The sequence below is a fragment of the Talpa europaea genome (assembly GCF_964194135.1).
Source record: "Talpa europaea genome assembly, chromosome: 10".
Classification (NCBI taxonomy): Eukaryota; Metazoa; Chordata; class Mammalia; order Eulipotyphla; family Talpidae; genus Talpa; species Talpa europaea.
Window position 1 is genome coordinate 25,628,461 of NC_140077.1, and position 19,085 is coordinate 25,647,545.

Here is a 19,085-nt window from a genome sequence, read left to right on the forward strand (position 1 = left end):
AGCCTTTGGTTTTTATAAATATTTACATATTGTGAAAGTTTATTTACGGGAGAGATCACTGAATTGTCTTGGTCAAGTTTTAATGCATACAATGTTTTGACAAATATTACCAAATGCTTTCAAAGAGATTGTGTTAGTGTATATCTCTAGCAGAAGCATTTTAGAGGACTGTTTCCCTAAATACTCACCATTCCATTTTAACATTTTTTTCAACATGAATAAACGATAACCTGTTCTTTCAATGTTCTTATTCTTTTTTTTAATTTTAAACTTTATTGATTAGAAAGATTTTTTTAAAAGATTATTTATTTATACAAGACCAAGGGTATTGGTCAGAAGCGCGGGAGGGTGAGAGAACTCACCAGAGCCAGAGCAGGGAACAGAACAGGCAGACGGACTGAAGACTCTGCTGAGGGGAGCAGCAAGCGAGGCAGGAGAGGACTGTTGTGCCATGTGATTATCTCCCTGGCCGGCCTGGAATCGAACCCATGCTGCAGAGGCTGCAGACGGCTTTGCAGTGCAGCGCTCAACCGCTGCGCCACCGGGGAGGCCCCCAATGTTCATATTCTTGATATAAATTGAAGCTGAGCATTTCTCCACAGGTTCATGAAGTGCCTTTATTTCCTTTACTATGAATTTTTTTCATAAGTGTCAGTTTTAATCCAAATTTAAAATCAATATTTGATGTAAACTTTGCTCTATGTGATTCTTATTCATATGATTAGCATCTAGAACCTTCAGTAGAAATACCCTGCACTGAAAATGTGTTTTTCAAGCTTTATCCATCTTTGATGGGTTCTTTCCAGTATATGTCCTCAGATTATACCATCTCACAAGATTTAGTTGAACCATATGAAATTGCTGATATCTGGCCATTTTGACCTACAAAAATAATTTCTTGTGACTCTTCCTAACATAGTTTTTAATTGTGGAAACAGGAGCTACTCTTTAAAAAATACTTTTTATGTAGCAAACATGCATAAATAAAGATTAGAGATTTCTCTGATGAGGATTAAGTAAGGAGTCTACGTTAGCACATGAGCACTGTGAGGAATAGTATGTTCCATTGCCTCCCATTTAACACTGTGGCTTACTTCAATTTTTTTTTATGTCTCTTTAAAGAACGGTGATAAAGCAGCATCACCCGGTGAGCTCACTTGTCCTCCAGGTTGGGAATGGGAAGATGATGCATGGACATATGACATCAACCGTGCTGTGGATGAGAAAGGTAACGTTTTATTTTTTATTTTTATTTTTTATATAGAGAAAGGTAACATTTTAGATCTCTCACCTGACGAGGCTCTGCAGCAAGGTCTTGTGTAAGCAAAGTAAATTTTTCTAGGGAGGGAAGAGTCTTAGCCCTGTTGGTCTGTGACAACTAAGTTATGTGGTGTTACCTGTGAATTCAGGTGCAAAATCTAAGGATAAGCAGGTGCTTGGACAGATTCAGGTTGGGGACTGTCAAGAGTCAAAGTTACAAGGTGATAGGAAGCAGGCTGGCTGGACTTTGAGATGCTGGTGATTCAGGGTCAGAATTAGGGAAGGTGCTGGAATTTGGATTTCCTCTACTCCAATTACATCCCATGCCCTCCCCGGAAACATCACACTCAAGGCACTCCCCACCCCCAGCTCAGGAAAAACTACAAAATGCCTCCAGTGCCATCCTATTTGTCAGTAATGCAGGTTATTGACATAGCTTTTATTAGTGGTTTACCCTTTTCTATGAAAACTTCAATGAATTATCACATTTGAAATTATCAAAAAAGGAAATTTGTTTTTTTTTTTCTTATGAGAGCAAGTAGTGTACAGAAAGAACTTGCATTGCCACAAAAGATTTCAAATAGATGATAGACTCCTTTCTTACACTGATGTACGTACTAGAACTTGTAATAGTAGTTAGAATTGACTGAGTACAGGGCCTCCCTGGTGGCACAAGAGGTTAAACACCATACTATGAAGCAATCCTCAGACTCAATAGCACGAGTTCGATCCCCGGCCAGCCACGGAGAAACACGCATGGTGAGGCAGACCTCTCCTGTCTCGCCTGCTGCTCCCCTCAGCAGTGTATTTCGTCAGTCTGCCTGTTTTGTTCCCTGATCCGTCTCTGGTGAATCCTCTCACCCTCCCATGCATCTGGCCTGTACCCAGTTCTTGTATAAATAAATAAATAAATCTTTAAAAAAAAAAAAAAAAGAATTGACTGAGTACAAATTATGTACTTAGTGCTAGTCCTAATGCTTTGCATGCATTATTTTGACTAATTCTTTTATAAAGGTGTATGTCACCACTAGCTGGGGAAATTGGGCTCTAAGCAGGTTTACTGATCTGAAGGAACTTTTTTTTAGTAAACAGCTATCACATGTTGTAAGTGCTGGGTTTGGACCCAGGCTGTGTGTCTACAAAGTCCAGCTCCTTAATCACTGTCCCCCCTGCCTCTTGTACTTGAGCTTCATCCTTGATGCACTCAATTTCCATGAGTGGCAGAGGTAGAAAGATGGAGGAGTAACCAAGGCCACCAAGGAAGCCTTTTGTTTTTGTTTTTGTTTTTTTTTAAATAATAAATTTCATTTTTATATTCCCCCATACAACTGCACATGCCCCATTCTGACCCCAATCCCTCCCCTCCCGGCCCCCACCCCCCAAAAAGTGTCTCTGGTTCATAGTTTTTTGTTGATTTTGATTTTCACTTTCTTATAGTTATTCATTTTCCTGATCCCTTATTTAAGTTTTCTAGATTCCTGCTATGAGTGAGACCATCCGGTATTTTTCTTTTTCTTTCTGGCTTATTTCGCTGAGCATGATCCCTTCCAGCGCCATCCATGTTGCTGCAAATTGCATGTGTTTATCTTTTTTGAATGCTGAGTAATATTCCATGGTGTATATGTACCACATCTTCTTCTTCTTTTTTTTTTTTTGTTCATCAATATAAGCATTAAATTTATTTCTATACTTGGGTACTACAAGAGATTGAAAAAGAGCACTGGTAACTACCTGAGTTTAAGATCTCAAAATTACATGAGCTATTTAGTTAGTTCATGTTAATAAGATAAAAAGAAATAGATTTAAGTTATTTATAACAATCAATTTATGTAAGTTAGATATAAGATGATCAGTTATGCAATTAATAACAATTTTTCAACTGCTTCTGTGATACCAAAAAACATTAACTGGTTTATAATCTTTTGAAACAAAGGGTAGGGCACTCTGAAAGCTACTAACTTTCTAAAAGAGGCTCACTAAATGTTAAATTCCAGCTATACCAATGTTACTTGAAGACAAACATCATGGGAGCAGTACCACATCTTCTTGATCCAGTCATCTATTTTTGGGCATTTGGGCTGTTTCCAAAGCTTAGCTATTGTAAACAGTGCTGCTATAAACATAGGGGTGCAGGTGCTCTTTGGAATTAATGTTTCTGTGTCCTTTGGGTAAATACCTAGGAGTGGAATTGCTGGATCCTGTGGAAGCTCTATGTTTAGTAGGTCCAGAAATCTCCACAGAGCTCTCCATAGTGGTTGGACCAGTTTGCACTCCCACCAACAGTGCAGGAGAGGCCAAGGAAGCCTTTTGAAGTGGGATGTAGGTGAATAGGATTAGGAATAGGCTGAATTGTAGCAACATGAAAGGAGCAGTGGCATCTGGTCTGGACAGTAGAGAATGTTTGGGGGCAGAGAAAGTGACTGAATGTTTCCTATAAGTTTATTTGTCTATGTACCAAACACATCTTTCTAATAATGGTTCACAAACTCTGTTCCAGGCTGGGAGTATGGAATTACCATTCCTCCTGATAATAAGCCCAAATCCTGGGTTGCAGCAGAGAAAATGTATCATACTCATAGACGGCGAAGGCTGGTCCGAAAACGCAAGAAGGATTTAACACAGACTGCTTCCAGTACTGCAAGGGTAAGAGGAGGGGTGGGGGGGTGGGGGGTGGGCCAGTGCTCTGCCATCCAGACCACACAGAAGTCTAGTTAATATGACTGCTTCTAGAGAATATTTGTCAATCAAGTGTCTAATACCCTTGCTTGAAGGTTCTCAAAGTATACTCTATCCCAATCGGCAACAGCAGAGATCCCCACCCCAAATCTACTCATTTAAGAACTTTAGAGGTGGGACCCAACAATCTGTGTTTCAGCAAGTTCTCCAGGTGATTCCAAGCAAGCTAAATAATTTGAGTGTCCCAAGAAGTAATAAAGAGACAGAAATTATTTTGGTAGTTTAAGTGGCAATAGCTCAGCAGTTGGAGTAAGATAGTTAAGCACTCAGATCATGGCTTCATTTCCTCTCTCATCTGACTCTAGTTAGGAGCTTATACAACTTAGAATAATAATTAAGTGGAGCAATACTACTCAATATAATGAGTGGCATGTTTCGTGTCTGTTCTATGATGCTAAGTACAGAATATGTATCTCCAACAATTCACAAAATCTGTATTATCCTTATTTTACAGATAATGCCCCCAGGAGTTAAATAGATCTTCTCTAGTCTACATGTCTAAGTGATAGAGCTGGTGTTTAAACCCAGACTAAGCTAATTCTGAATAGAAACTCTTTCTGTTCCGCAAAGTACTGGACTCACAGTAGATGCAAAGAAGTTGCTTTCGTTAGTTGGTGAGCAACTCAGGCACAAAGATGGAGCCATCATCACTTTTGTTGCTTCTTGCCAGCTTTGGAACTTGTTCCTATTAAATAATAGAGGAGTGGCTATTGATGAATATTTGTTACCAGTTATCCCTCTGTCTGTGGGGTGAGAAGTCTCTAGAGGCACTTGACTGTCTCCTTCCACGTGAAGTGGATAGAACACTGAGCCACCATTCAGAATACCCGGAACCTGACCTAGTTCTATCAAGGAATATGGTTGAGACTTTATCATGTCCCCCAACCTGCCTCCTTCCTGGTGACATAAAATATTTCATTGCCACGATTGATACTACTGGAGGGTCTGTTATAAGATTATGTTTGACCTGGAGTTTATGTTTATTCAGAGTTGAAAAGAAAATCCCTACCATGATCATACATGAGCTCTTATTTCTGAGATCATAAATTTTACTCACTATTGTTTCACATTTACTACTTCCACTTAGACTTTTAACATATTTACATTTAATTTTCCTCATCAAAATGTTAACTCTATAAAGGAACCTGTCTGGACTCTGGTCAGAGCTTACTATAATCCCTGTGAGATGAATTGAATAAAACATAGAAAACTGACATCATTTATATAAAATAGCTTTTGAGATTAAAAAGCAGTCACTAGTGGGCCTTGCTGGTGTCGCAGCAGGTTGAGCGCAGCGCTGTGAAGCTGTCCGCAGCCTCTGCAGTGCCAGTTCAATTCCCAGCTGGCCACAGCGAATCCCACATGGCGCATCAGACCTCTCCTGTCTCGCCCACTGCTCCCCTCAGCACTGTATTTTGGTCCTTCTGCCTGTTCTGCTCCCTCTCGGATGAATTCTCTCATCCTCCTGCACCTCTGGACTGTACCCCAGTGCTTGTATAAATAATAAATAAATCTTTAAAAAAAGCAGTTGCTAGTTATTAATTATTACAGAAATAATATGCTTATTATTATTAGTTATGGCAGTTACTAAAAAGGACATTTTCCCCTCTAAATATAAGATGAAGAAAATAATGTTTCCAAAGTGTATCACAAGAGCACTGTTGTTAGTGGAAGGAAAAAATGGAAGCAATTTGAAGGTATCATTTGCTTTACATCCCCAAGTCTGAATAAGGTGCTTCTCTCGGTGCTCTGCCCCCACCCGCACCCCCCCCCCCAACCCCTAGAGCATCGCTGCTGGCTTTTCACATCCCACAGGCCACCAGCTGCCAAGGCAGAAAGGCTGCCTATTTTAGTTCCAATGTATCCCTGACTCCTAGCAATTTCTGGTTGGTCCAGTTAATACATTTTATTACTTTTTAAAGATTTATTTATTTATGCATACAAGAACTGGGGTACAGGCCAGAGGTGTGTGTGGGGGGGTGAGATGATTCACCAGAGACAGAGTGGGGAAAGGAACAGGCAGATTGACTGAAATACACTGCTGAGGGGAGCAGCAGGCTAGTCAGGAGAGGTCTGCTGTGCCATGTGGGTAGCTCCCTGGCCAGGGATTGAATTCGTGCTGCAGTGGCTACGACAGCTTCATAGGTTGCACCTTAACCTGTTGCACCACTAGGGAGGTCCCCAGTTAATACATTTTAAATACAATTTTTATTGACCAAATAATCTGTGTTGTCAATATTAGGATGATGACAACCATCATCATCATCATCATCATCATCATCATTGAAAGTTTTATTTCTGTTTTAGGCCTTGGAAGAGCTTGAAGACCGAGAGGGTTGGGAATATGCTTCTTTAATTGGCTGGAAATTTCACTGGAAACAGCGTAGTTCAGATACCTTTCGCCGCAGACGATGGAGGAGAAAAATGGCTCCTTCAGAAACACACGGTGCCGCTGCCATCTTTAAACTAGAAGGTGCCCTTGTAAGTAAAGAGAAACCAAAGCTCAAATCAAATTGGTGTTGGATATACCCCCTGGCTCCATCTAACTCCCTCCACTACTGCAAGACTGTAACTTAGTTGGTCTAAGAAAGTTAAGCAGCTTAGGTGTTCAATGAGTCTTGTAGAACAAATAGAATATTAACATATGAAGGGTTCTAAGAAATTCTGCTGCAGACACACCCATTTAACCTTGTTTGAACTGGCATTTTCCAACTATTTCTATGCCAGAGCCTTGATATCTATTAACTTCCCAGGCACAGGTTCATGGCTCACTTCTTGGAAACAACAATGATTCAACAACCCAAGAAAGTTAAATGTACAGATGTGAGAAAGAGGAGGGAAGCTTGTGAAATTAGTGAAAAATTTATATGGAAACACAATAAGTAAGTCATGGAGGAGGAAAAGCAGAAATGTGGAAGGGAAATGAATAAGAAAATGGCAGTGACTGATCTAATAGATGGTGGTCAGGAACCATTTCTAAATGCAACCTATTTTATATTTTTATAAATACAAAATATAGATATATATTATATTTAAATATAAAAATACACTTTATTTAGAAACATACTTATAAAATATGCATTTTTATATTTCTATTTCTGCACACTGACCCTGCTATGTTCTTCCATTGCTCTTTCCCTTCCCCATCTTTAAAATCCTCTATTTATCCTTTACACTTTTCCTTTTTTTCTTTCGGCAGGGTTTGGTAAACCTGGACTTGAGGTAGAAGGTCTGGCTGCAACTTCCTGCTCTGTTGCTTTCAAGCTAAGTGACCATGTTGAAGTCACTTGCTGTCCTGGGCTTTATCCCTCTTTAGAAATGAGTAATCAGATGAGAAAATCTTTTTTAAAAGTCACCATTCTGTTCATTTGTAATTCTTGCCTCTTTGTTGTAAGGCATCACCAAGGGGTTTGTTCTGCCTCCGCAGGGTGCAGACACTACTGAGGATGGAGATGAGAAGTCAGAGAAGCAGAAGCACAGTGCCACCACCGTGTTCGGAGCAAACACACCCTTGGTGTCCTGCAAATTTGATAGTAAGCTTCCAACTTTTATTCATGCATGCCGTTCTGTGACTTATATCGCAAGAAAATTCACCAAGTATGATTAAAAAATTCTTTTTGTAAATGTGATTTTTACTTTCATCACTTGAGGCAGAGGGTATTTTTATCCTGTAGTCTTAAAACTCATATTTAGGGCAGAGAGTGATCAAATCATTGATGTCCAATGTGTTTTCATTTTATTTTTTTTAAAGATTTATTTATTTATGCATACAAAAACTGGGGTACAGGCCAAAGGTGTGGGGGTGGGGCAAGATGATTCACCAGAGACAGAGTGAGGAAAGGAACAGGCAGATTTACTGAAATACACTGCTGAGGGGAGCAGTGGGCTAGTCCCGAGAGGTCTGCTGTGCCATGTGGGTAGCTCCCTGGCTGGGGATTGAACTCATGTTGCAGTGGCTACAGATAGCTTCATAGACTGCATCTTAACACCCTTGCATCACCAGGGAGGACCCATTCTATCTATTAAGTCCCCCCAGATCTTCTTTCAATTAGGAAAAAAGGTTCAAACAGTAAAGGTTGGTTTCAATCATTGCCTTTGGGAATTTTGGAATTATGCAGACTTACTTTGTAATTAAGATAACAATAACAGCAGATGCTTTTTTATTGCAATTGCCAAGCACTGTACATATATTAACACATTTAATCCTGGTAACAACCCTAGAAGGTTGTTACTATTATTGTTCCCAGTTTTACAAATGAAGAAATGAAGGTGCAGAAAGATTGAAAAACTTGACCAAGGTCTTACATGTTGTAAAGCACTAGATAAAATTTGAAATTCAGTGGTCTGGTGCCCAGAATCTGTGCAGTGAATCACAGTATTCAACTTCTCACATTGTGTGTGTAGGGGGAAGGGAAGGGGGCTGTTGAGTGGGTCCATTAATCTAATAAGGATAAGGAGTGGTAGATTTGAAACATCAAGGAAATTTTTAGTAGGTAACTATTTCCTAGATCTGGTGCTGAAATCATTAAGAGAGCCCTATTACTCAAACTCTGGAGACCTAGTTTGATTTTAAAGGTTAGTGATGACAAGCAGTACCCTAAATCCAGGCAGTTTGCATCAGGAGTAATGTTTTTCTGAATGACACACTTGCATTGAGCTTACTACGTATTTTTAAAATAAGTTTGATTTTACAGGATGCAGAACTACTTCGGGGAGAACACATGATTACCTTTCTAGGTGATCTTTATTGAGGAGATTTAGATTTGGGTGACCCATTTATCTGAAACATTATCTCCAAGTACAACCATTTACAGAGTTCTGTTTCTTGTCAATAATCTCCATCCTGTTTTGTTTTGTTAGGAGTCTACATTTATCATCTGCGCTGCTACATCTATCAAGCCAGAAACCTCATGGCTTTAGACAAAGATAGCTTTTCAGGTAAAAGAAAAAAAATCTCCATCTCACTGCAAATATTCTATAGCAGGCTAGCCTGATTCTGCTTTATAACAAGGGATACTTAGTGTTTTTAACAACAAAAAGTCTTCCCATGTTGAGATTAATTTGATATGTAGGAAGCACACTGCTTAGTCATTAAATAATCACTGAGTATGTTGAGCACTGATATGGGTGCTGGAAAGACATAGAAGACACGTGGTTGCTTAATACTGATAACCATTCATTGATTAAGGAATAAGAAGCACCTGGAAGAAAAGTGGTTTCTGTTCTCCTTCTATACTCAGAGTTGTACTCCTTACCCTGGACTCTTCTGTTGATTGATGTGTTAAGATCCTTCCTATTTTTTCTGTAGCTCTTTCAAGTTGTCAAAAAAGATCAAAAGTTCACCTATTTACATACAACCCCAGACTTGAAGCAATTTGGAGCTCATTTTGACCTTCTTCACTGCCTGCTCCCCAAATCCCAGGGGGGCTTCATCTCTCCTCACATTGACACCTCACTGGTTTTGTTGCTTTTGTACTGGTTCTACAGGGAAGGAGGCAGGGAGGGGAAAAGGTCAGAAGGCCTGCTGCTTGGGGATTTGTGGTATTGCTTGTGGGACCATAAATAGGTCAGAGGCCATTGGGTCGGTCTGAGGAACATTCCACAATAGAACCTGAAGGCCACCAGAGCTCGCTGGGCCTTCTGTGGAAAACAGTTCTTGAAGCTATTGCCTCACACTTCGTTTGGCATGTTCATATCAGCGGTGAGGTGCATTGCAAATACTAATATTAACCAACATTTGTGAATGCTTCCCGTTTTTTACAGATTAGTACAGATTCAAGGTTATCCCCAAAAAATACATCTCCAAAATGGTTTTAAAAGCATTTTTAAGTATTCACCACCAGGGGCCACTCAGTCACTGAAAGTCAAAGTTAGAGAATCCTATCAAAATTCTTGACTAAATTTACATAAAATTCTAAGCACATTCTTTGTAGTTTGGATCATAAGATATATTCTTGGAGCAAAAGCAAAAAGACCCATTCATATAACACTGCAGTGCTAAAAACCAAGTGCCATTTCTGCTTACGTAAGTTTCAGGTTAGCCGTTAAGTTACTCTTCGGATGCTCAGCCAGCATCCAGGCAATTGCAAAGCTTTTGGTAAAATAATTCAACATAGAGGAGAACCAGAACCATAGTACTTGCTTTTAAGTAGTGTTTTTAATAGTGACTGTACCAGTTTACATTTCCACCAACAGGGTACAAGAGACAGCTTTTCTCTCCATCCTTGCTAGCATTTGTTATCTCCTGTCTGTTTGATGATAAACGTCATAACAAATTTGAGGTGATATCTTATTCTGGTTTTGATTTTCACTTCCCTTGATGAGTGATATTGAAAATTTTTCATGTGCTATGGGCCACTTGTATGTCCACTTTGGGAAAAATGTCTGTTCAGGCACTTTGCATATTTATAAATTGCATTATTTGGGTTTTTTTGCTATTAAGTTATATGAGTTCCTTGAATATTTTGGAGGTTAGCCCCCTATTTGGATGTGACTTGAAAATATTTTCTCCTATTTCATGGTAAAGGCTTGTCTTGTCTATCCTTGTTAAAAAAAAACTCTTAGTGTCATTGATCTTTTCGGTTGTTTTTCTAGTCTCTATTTCATTTTATCCTCTCTGATCTTTACTATTTTCTTCCTGCTACTAACTTTGGGCATGGTTTAGTCTTTTTAGGTACCTTGAGATGTAGTTGTTTACTTGAAATCTTTTTTTTTTTTTTTTTTTTTTTTTTTACTGTAGGCCTGATTACCAGCTTTTGCTGCAGCCCACACATTTTGAAGATATGTTTCCATTTTTGTTTGTCCCAAGATATTTTATTTCTATTTTTATTTCTTCTTTGATCCACTGGTTGTTCATGAGTATGTTGTTTAATCATCATATATTTTTCAGTTCTCCAATTCATAGATTACTTCTTGATACTAAAATTTCTTTCACTCCCTCCTCAAGTCTAGTTGAAACAGAGTTTTCTGCTATTACAGATTGTATATTCCGTGAGCATCTGAGCCTTTCTCTTTTACTACTATACTCTTGACACCTGGCATCAATAAATATTTACTGAATGAATGGATTATTATTGACACTAATATGACAATAATCAACATCTATCAAATACTCTATAGAATTAACTCTGTACTAAGTAGCTTACATTCTCTTTATATCATTTCCTTCTTACAACACTATAAAGCTGATATTACTTTCATTGCAAGAAGGAAGGAACCAAAATTTAGGAGATTATGTATTTTTACCAAGGTCATGTAGCAGGGAGGGAGGTGGGATTTGAACCCAGGTATGTCCAGCTGCAGAGCCTGCACTCATAGTCACAAGTATAGTTCCTTGCTCCCTGAAGATTATGTGCCCTGTTAATGTTGGTGGAAAATACTCCAGAGAGAGAACACCCAGCACATTACAGGCATCTCTGCTGCAGCGACAGATCCCACTACCATGCCATCCTGCCCCTGATAGACTGTTTTCTAGAACCTCTGTCTTCCAAGTGGGAAGTGAGGGGCCATGCTCAGTGTCACTGAGGAAAAGCATATGGTTGAGATGCATGGTCTTGGAGAACTAGACTTTAGTCATGTCCTTGCTATGAGTCTCTCTTTCTGATTTAGATCCATATGCCCATGTTTCCTTCCTCCATCGAAGCAAAACCACTGAGATCATCCACTCAACTCTCAATCCTACGTGGGACCAAACTATTATATTTGATGAAATTGAAATCTATGGGGAACCCCAAACAATCCTACAAAACCCACCCAAAGTTGTCATTGAACTTTTTGACAATGACCAAGTGGTAAGTAATTCAGAATTTCTAAAATGACTTGGAAGATGATGGAGATTTAGACAAACGTTTGTCAGGGAGCTGAAGGATCGCTATTTCTCTAGGGCAAAGATGAATTTTTAGGACGAAGCATGTGCTCTCCTCTGGTGAAACTAAACTCAGAAATGGACATCAGACCCAAACTTCTCTGGTATCCAGTGATGAATGGAGACAAAATCTGTGGGGATGTCCTTGTAGCTGCGGAGCTGATTCTGAAAAGCAAGGTACTTGTTGAAATCTCTCTCTTGGGTTCTTTCAGAGTATTTGCTTAAACACTTGTAAATAACCCTGGAAACCCTTTACTGGAACTAAAGAGAGGCATTGAAGCTCCTATGTTTGTTTTACAGGATGGCTCCAACCTTCCTATTCTTCCCTCACAAAGGGCACCAAGTCTATACATGGTTCCCCAGGGGATCAGGCCTGTGGTTCAACTCACTGCTATTGAGGTATGCTGCTCTCTCTGTCTTCTGAGTCAAATTGAATAGATGTAGCAGTAGAACTTTAATTTTTTATGTAGGAAATAGAATTGTGCTGCATATTCTGTCTCAAACCTCCTTTAGAATTCGTTCCCAAATTTGCAATATTCCTGGAAATGTAAGGCTTATTGAAACAACAAAAACTATTAATTCCAGCATTACTGAGATAATCTAGTAATTTACTGGGAGCCAATAGATTTCTGAGCTTTCTGGAGAGCTTGGCATGGAAAGAACTCAGAGCATCATTCCCATGTGTGCAGATAGCACGGGACTCCAGGGGGAGCTTGGAAGGTGGAGAGTGGGAAGGGAGTAATAGAATAATGGGAAATAGTGACATGTCAGCCAGTAGGAGCAAATACACACTGATGGAACTGATGAAACTCTTTACTAAGTAGCGCGATGGGCAGTGTCTGGCCTACTAAGTTCCCCCTTGTCCAGTCTGGCAGCTGTTACCTTGAGGTTTCTGTTCTCAGCCAGTCTGGCTAAGAGCTCTCAAAGACTGAGGCAGACAGCATTAAACCACAGTTATCAATTTTGGAAGGCTGCATGTTGGACACTGTGTTAAGAGATTTACACTTGATGCTCAAAATAACCCTCTGATAGATAATACTATCAGTACTGTTTGTAGCTGAGACATAGAGAGGTTAACTCACTTACCAGAGTTCACATAGTTGTTGTACAGCTCAGCTAGGATTTGACTTTTGCCCTCTTAACTGATGTTGTTTGGAGAGGTGTGAGGTGCAGTGTGTGGGGTCCTTGGGTTCCCTCTGAGAAAAGTTTCATCAGAGCTCCCCTTTCAGTGGCACACGGCAAGTTTCCCCAAGAGGCAGAGATGTTGAGTTATATCCAAAGGGCAGGCTTATTATATTAAAAAGGCAAGGAGAAGAAGTCACTTGCACAGACACAAGAAGGCAGGAAGAGCTGACTCTGAAAGGACAGGTGTGTTAGAAAAGATGCCTGCAGAGACACAGGTGGACGGTCTAAGGAGGACAGCTGCCTCTCGACAGTGCAGAAAGTGTTCTCTTTGGGGAGAGGTTCATTTTTTTGTGGAATTGTTATCTATTGTTAGATTAATTACTTCTAGGGTGTGACTAGGTTGATTTATGAGGACCTGTGTTTCGCTACAAAGACGCTCCATCTCCATATCCCTCCTCTGGTCTGTGCCCCTGATACTTGCTATAGCCATTGGGGCCTAAGGACTTTTCATTTGTTTAGCTGGTTTAACAACTCTGTTAACCATTTCTACTCCCATCTCCAGTTTATGGTCCTGTGATGCCTCCATCCTAATTTTTCTACTCGTAGCCTCCATCTTTAACTGCTGTGCTTTTTGGGGGCTCATGCAAGAGAAGGAGAAATACAATGTCACTTCCTCAACATGACCTACAGGCTTTCTAGCATAATATTCTCAGAGACTTTTGCCAAATCTTAAAGAATTTACCAGTTATTGAGAGTAAGTTTTTCCTATTTGAATCTTATTTTTAATATGCTGCGTTTCCTTCCCTTCTCTTTCCATTGTTTTCTTAGATTCTAGCTTGGGGCTTAAGAAATATGAAAAACTACCAGATGGCTTCTATCACATCCCCCAGTCTGGTTGTGGAGTGTGGAGGGGAAAGGGTAGAATCAGTGGTGATCAAAAACCTGAAGAAGACACCAAACTTTCCAAGTTCTGTTCTCTTCATGAAAGTGGTATTGTATCCTGACTCTATAATTCCATGTAATTCTATGTGTGTTGAGTAGCTGAATTTATATGTATATATATGTATACACACATACATACATATGTGTATACATATATATGTCATGCAACTCCTCATGGGAGAGCCAGGATTTGATTCCAGGCAGTCTGGCCCAGAGCTCATGCTGTTAGCACTGTGCTTCTTACCTAGCACATAAATGACTGAATTTCTTTCTACGGGACCCCAAGGCTGTGCCAATGACCAGAAAAGTCTGGTGGTTCCTTTGAGGGGGTTTACTGGCAAAGCTACCCTTGTCAGGTCTTATATAATAAAGTGATGCCCATCTCTGCAACCCCCAGCTCTTGCCCAAGGAAGAATTGTACATGCCTCCACTGGTGATCAAGGTCATCGACCACCGGCAGTTTGGGCGGAAACCAGTGGTCGGCCAGTGCACCATCGACCTCCTGGACCGCTTTCGCTGCGACCCCTATGCAGGAAAGGAAGATATTGTGCCTCAACTAAAAGGTAAGGCTCAAGTCTATAAACATAATTTTAGGGCTTTTCATTTGGGATCTGATTTAATCTTAATAAACCTTAAGATAAGTATTTGTTGTCTGGATGTTGCATATGAGTTTGATTTATAGTTGGCTATTTAACCCTCCCAGGATAATATAGTTAGAATGGCAGAGCTAAACTTAATTCTGACTTCATTTGGGGGAAACCAGTGCTCAAGCTATTACCTTGTAATATAATTTGAGGGATGTTATTTCATTGCTATCTACTGGGGAAAAATAATACTCACTGAAAGGACTAAAGGACTTACCCATGGTCACATAAATAAATAATAAATAGTAGAGCAGAGCATAACACTTACTTTAGACTTCCATATAAATAATAGCTCATGAATAGTATTCTGCTATTGACATTCACTAGTGACTCATTTTTGACTTACCACGCACCAGGTTCTGTGTTAGAGGCTGAGTCTGGGCCAGTAAACATAATCCCAGCCTCAAGACAGGATGGGTCTTCTGTTTATGCTTCTATGCTTCTAGTCAGTTCTATTTAACCTTCCACTAGGTTTGGTATTGCCTTTATAGAACTTCTGAAGGGCATCCCTGGTGGCCTAGGGGTTAAGTCTCAGTTCTGTTGCCTCTATGTCCTGTTTGATCCCAAGCCAGGGAGCTGACCCACATGGCGCAGCAGACCTCTCCTGTCTCGCCCGCTGCTCCCCTTAGCAGTATATTTCAGTAAATCCACCTGTTCTGCTCCTACTCTGTCTCTGGTGAATTCCCTTACTCCCCTACCCCCCCAGACCTCTGGCCTACACCCCAGTTCTTGTATGAAAAAAAAATGGAATTTTTGAAACTCACCTACTATCTGGGTCTGAGCATCCTGTATCCCCATTTCAGAGAAAAGCAAAAAAGAAAGTCTATGGTGACATTTGAGGAAAAAAAAAAAAAAAAAAAAAAAACCTGCTAAATGCGTTTATAAAGAAATTCCCCATGCAAAGAATTTTGTGCAGGATTGATGATGCCTAAAATAGAAATTTTTTTTTTATGATAACAAGGGCTATTATAACTGCGGGCATTGTTTTATTTGAGGTGACTGAATGGGGAGAAACCATTTTCCTAATGTTTTTCCACTGCTGTAAGAGTAGAGGTCTTTGATCATGAAACAGTTCTATGATGCAAATATGTGAGGTCATTAGGAAGGTACAAACACTACAAACTTGCTCTGGCCCAGAATCACTCGTGTGGGCCTGTTTGTGTTGATTTGTCAGGGTTAGGTCAGCCCCTAACCTAGTGGTTAGTGATTCTATGTAATTGGTTAGTGATTCTATGTAATTGGTTAGTGATTCTATGTAATTAATGTGAAATGTGGTCAAAGTTTCAGAGAACCCTTGGAGAAAAAAATCCTTCAGGAGTATGGGATGGGGTGGAGGAAGGTCTGGTTCCCAACTTCAGAATCTGTTATTTTAGATCAATTAGTTACTTTCTTCAAACCAATGATAGGGTAAGATTTGAGGAATATGCTTGGTTGGCTTAATGTTGAAGGCACAGAGAAAACTTCCCTCCTGTCCCTGAGGCTTTGTCCCTGAGGGTGGTGAAGTGGAGAGCTGATAATATAAGAAGGTTCTTGCATGTAGTTGTGGTCCCCCACGCCTGCCTATCTCGCTTTATGTTGCTGTCAGGAGTTGTGAAGGAGTCTGTCTTGGAAGGTACAGCTGGCTGACAGATCTGGGGGACCGGGGGCATCACATGGATAATTGACCTAGCATAGCAACTATCATGTCATAGATGCCCTGTAAGTGTCAGTCTTCCTTCCCTGCCTCCCCAGTGACCCCCTCGCCACCCCCCAACCTTCTCTGACATTTATTGAACATCTGTTCTGGTCTGGGCTTTGATATGGTCTGGTCTGGGTAAAACATGAGCTGTGAGTTCAGACAGACCTAGATTACTTATGTCCACTTACTACTAAATGTTTATCCGGAAGCAAGTGACTTGCCTTCTCTTAGCCTCAGTTTGTTTTTTAATCTTTATAATGGTGATAATTGTTCATATGCTGTTAGATTAGTGAGGGATTAAATGAGATTAAGTATGTAAAAGGCTTACCCCAGTGCCTGGGAAGTACCTAAAAATTATGCATTTCTTCTCTGGTGCATCTTCTAACTCAGCTGCCCAGGTGGGTTAAACGAAAGTTCTCCTGGCTTGGTGGAGTTTGTTGGGTCTAGACACTGGCCTCCTATTGAATGTCTGACTGCCTGAAGCCTTCTACCATGGCGGGTAGACACACCTCTCCCCATCACTCCACCCCAGGCAGACACAATGGCACCTCTTTCTGTTAAACCAAACCCAGTGAGCCTAGGGGCTGCTCCTGAGTCCTTGCTCTAACTTCAAAATCATGAACCTAGATATTCTGGGAATTGTACAAGGCTAAGGTGTGAGCCCTTTTCCTCTGCATATTCTCTGAGAACGTGGGATGAGCCAGCCTCTGCACCTTCAGGCCTGAAATTTGCAATTATTCACCCTCTTTTGCTTCTTGGGGTTTTAGGAGCAGATTCCATGAAAAGGAGTCTCCTTTAGATGCAGCCCCCTCCCCACCCCAACCCTGCCTCTTTGAAAGGCATGTGCTGACAGTTCTTTGAGTTCCTGTGTCTAGGTACTGGGTTAGTTGTCCAAGAAGAAAGAAGAAAGGTGGGTCATGTGATCCCCTAAATCATCCAAATCATACCATATTTGGGGAAGGTGGTGAATTCTTGGGTTATTTCCTACGTTTGGACATAGTCCTCGCCATTCAATAAGTCTAACTTGGACTTAATGCTACCATCCACTCTGTGACTGTTAAGGTCTGAGTAGGATGGTCACCATTGTATTTTTACAAGTATCTTAGATGATGAAATTATTTGTCTTGCAGCCACCCTTCTGTCTACCCCACCCTCCCAGGACATCATTATTGAAATAGAAGACAGCAAGCCGTTACTGGCTTCAAAGGTAGGCTTCAAAACTAATCAATGGATAGTGTCAATTTTATCCTCCAGTTGTCTAAGCCTTGGGTAAATTGAGCTAAGTAACCATTCAATGTATTAAAATAGTAATAATCAAATAAGTTATCAAGATAAAAACATCTGAATCATATTCATCAATAGGACATAGACTTCAGAAGATTTAAATTTTTACCCAAGTGATTCTAATGTGCAGGCAAATTTGAGAACCACTCATGACAGTTTGAGTGATGTCATTTGCTTGAAATAGAAAGCTCAGGAGCAAATTTACAGCATTGCACAATTACAGGAAGGATGTATGTAACATACTTTTTTGTGCATGAAAAAGAAGTGTCATGAATTTTTAATGATCTTACTTGCCATGGTATGAACTAGCCCAGACTTCTAAATTCAATGTGGCTCTGAAAGGAAGAAGTTGGTGAAATTGCTCGCTCAGGACCCTGTTTGAAAACCATTCCAGCCAAATATACAAGAAGGGGGGAAAATGCCTGAGCCCTGAGAAAGAAAACATCAAATATCTCCCTGTTTCTGTTGGCAGTTATGATGGACTTTAACAGCATGTTTTAATGTGTAAACTGGCCCAAAAATGCACATGATTGCACTTTAATATGTTATGTCCATAAACAGTGCCTCTAAAAAAATCCACTTCCTTCCCACTGCGTTAAATTCACTAATAATTGGACCATGTTAAATGTGGTCTCCACGGCCAGCTCCGAGGAGCAGTGTGTTTAATTTTATTCCCCAGGAATCCTTCACAGTCACAAATGACAACATCAGATTCGCAAAACTGCCATGCTCACTTTGTAAACAACCCAAAATAGGCCCAATAAAACTGTAGTAGCCTAGGGAGAAGTTAAGTAGAATATACTTAAGATCCTTTATGAACATTTTTGCTACTACTTTGGAAAAAGGAAAAAGGCAGTTTAAGGTCCTGCTCTACAATCTACCTCCACCTTTTCTACCTCCCATTGTCAGTCAGTTCTTATTCATGCCTGCTATGTACTCAGCAGTCCCAGGTATGGGGGATCTGAAAGAAATATAAAGCCAGTCTGTGTTGATATTTTTCTGTGTTGATATTGTCACTCATTTCTTAATGTAGTGAACAGAGAGGACTACACTACTATTGCACACACAGGGAAGGTTCAGTTCATATCATAGAATTTGATTTACAGTTTGGTGGGAATGGGGATGATTTACAGTTTAGTGGGATAAGTTATTCCCACTATACTGTAAATCATTTCAATCATCTGGCTTTCCTAACACCTGGCTGAGGAATACCATGTTGATAAGAAAGATCTGGTTGGAATTGCCTCTAAGACTGACCCCCCCTATTCATCAGGAAAAGCAGTACACACTTGTACAAAGTCCAGTTGAATAAATCTGGGCCTTGGGAGAACAGAAAACAAGCTTGCTGATGTCCTTTTTTATATGTGCAGAGTGTACATGCATTCATACATGTGCTAAACATGCATCCATGTGAGATGCGTGTGACATGTATGCATTGTATGTACATGTGATGTGTGTAATGTGCCTCTATTTTCACTAACCCAATTCAGGCTTTGTATCTGGGTAAGTTGAGAAAGTGGGTCAAAATTACCTGTGCTGTTGAGAGCTGGAG

General features: G+C 40.2%; 1 protein-coding gene across 4 annotated transcripts in view; it reads left to right on the forward strand.

Moving 5' to 3' along the window:
* MYOF (myoferlin) overlaps positions 1-19,085 on the forward strand; it is a gene marked incomplete at both ends in the record, with an annotated part of 129,506 nt that overhangs the window by 83,545 nt on the left and 26,876 nt on the right. For 2 of the 4 annotated variants that reach the window (XM_084246103.1, XM_084246105.1), the window contains 11 exons: positions 1,123-1,228; positions 3,758-3,903; positions 6,304-6,477; positions 7,424-7,529; positions 8,857-8,934; positions 11,605-11,786; positions 11,879-12,037; positions 12,161-12,259; positions 13,814-13,975; positions 14,325-14,490; positions 17,380-17,468. In XM_084246103.1, the coding sequence (XP_084102229.1) occupies positions 1,123-1,228; positions 3,758-3,903; positions 6,304-6,477; positions 7,424-7,529; positions 8,857-8,934; positions 11,605-11,786; positions 11,879-12,037; positions 12,161-12,259; positions 13,814-13,975; positions 14,325-14,490; positions 17,380-17,468 (1,467 nt within the window). The remainder of the gene's footprint in view (positions 1-1,122; positions 1,229-3,757; positions 3,904-6,303; positions 6,478-7,423; positions 7,530-8,856; positions 8,935-11,604; positions 11,787-11,878; positions 12,038-12,160; positions 12,260-13,813; positions 13,976-14,324; positions 14,491-17,379; positions 17,469-19,085) is intronic. The other 2 variants (XM_084246102.1, XM_084246104.1) reach the window with 1 other exon arrangement.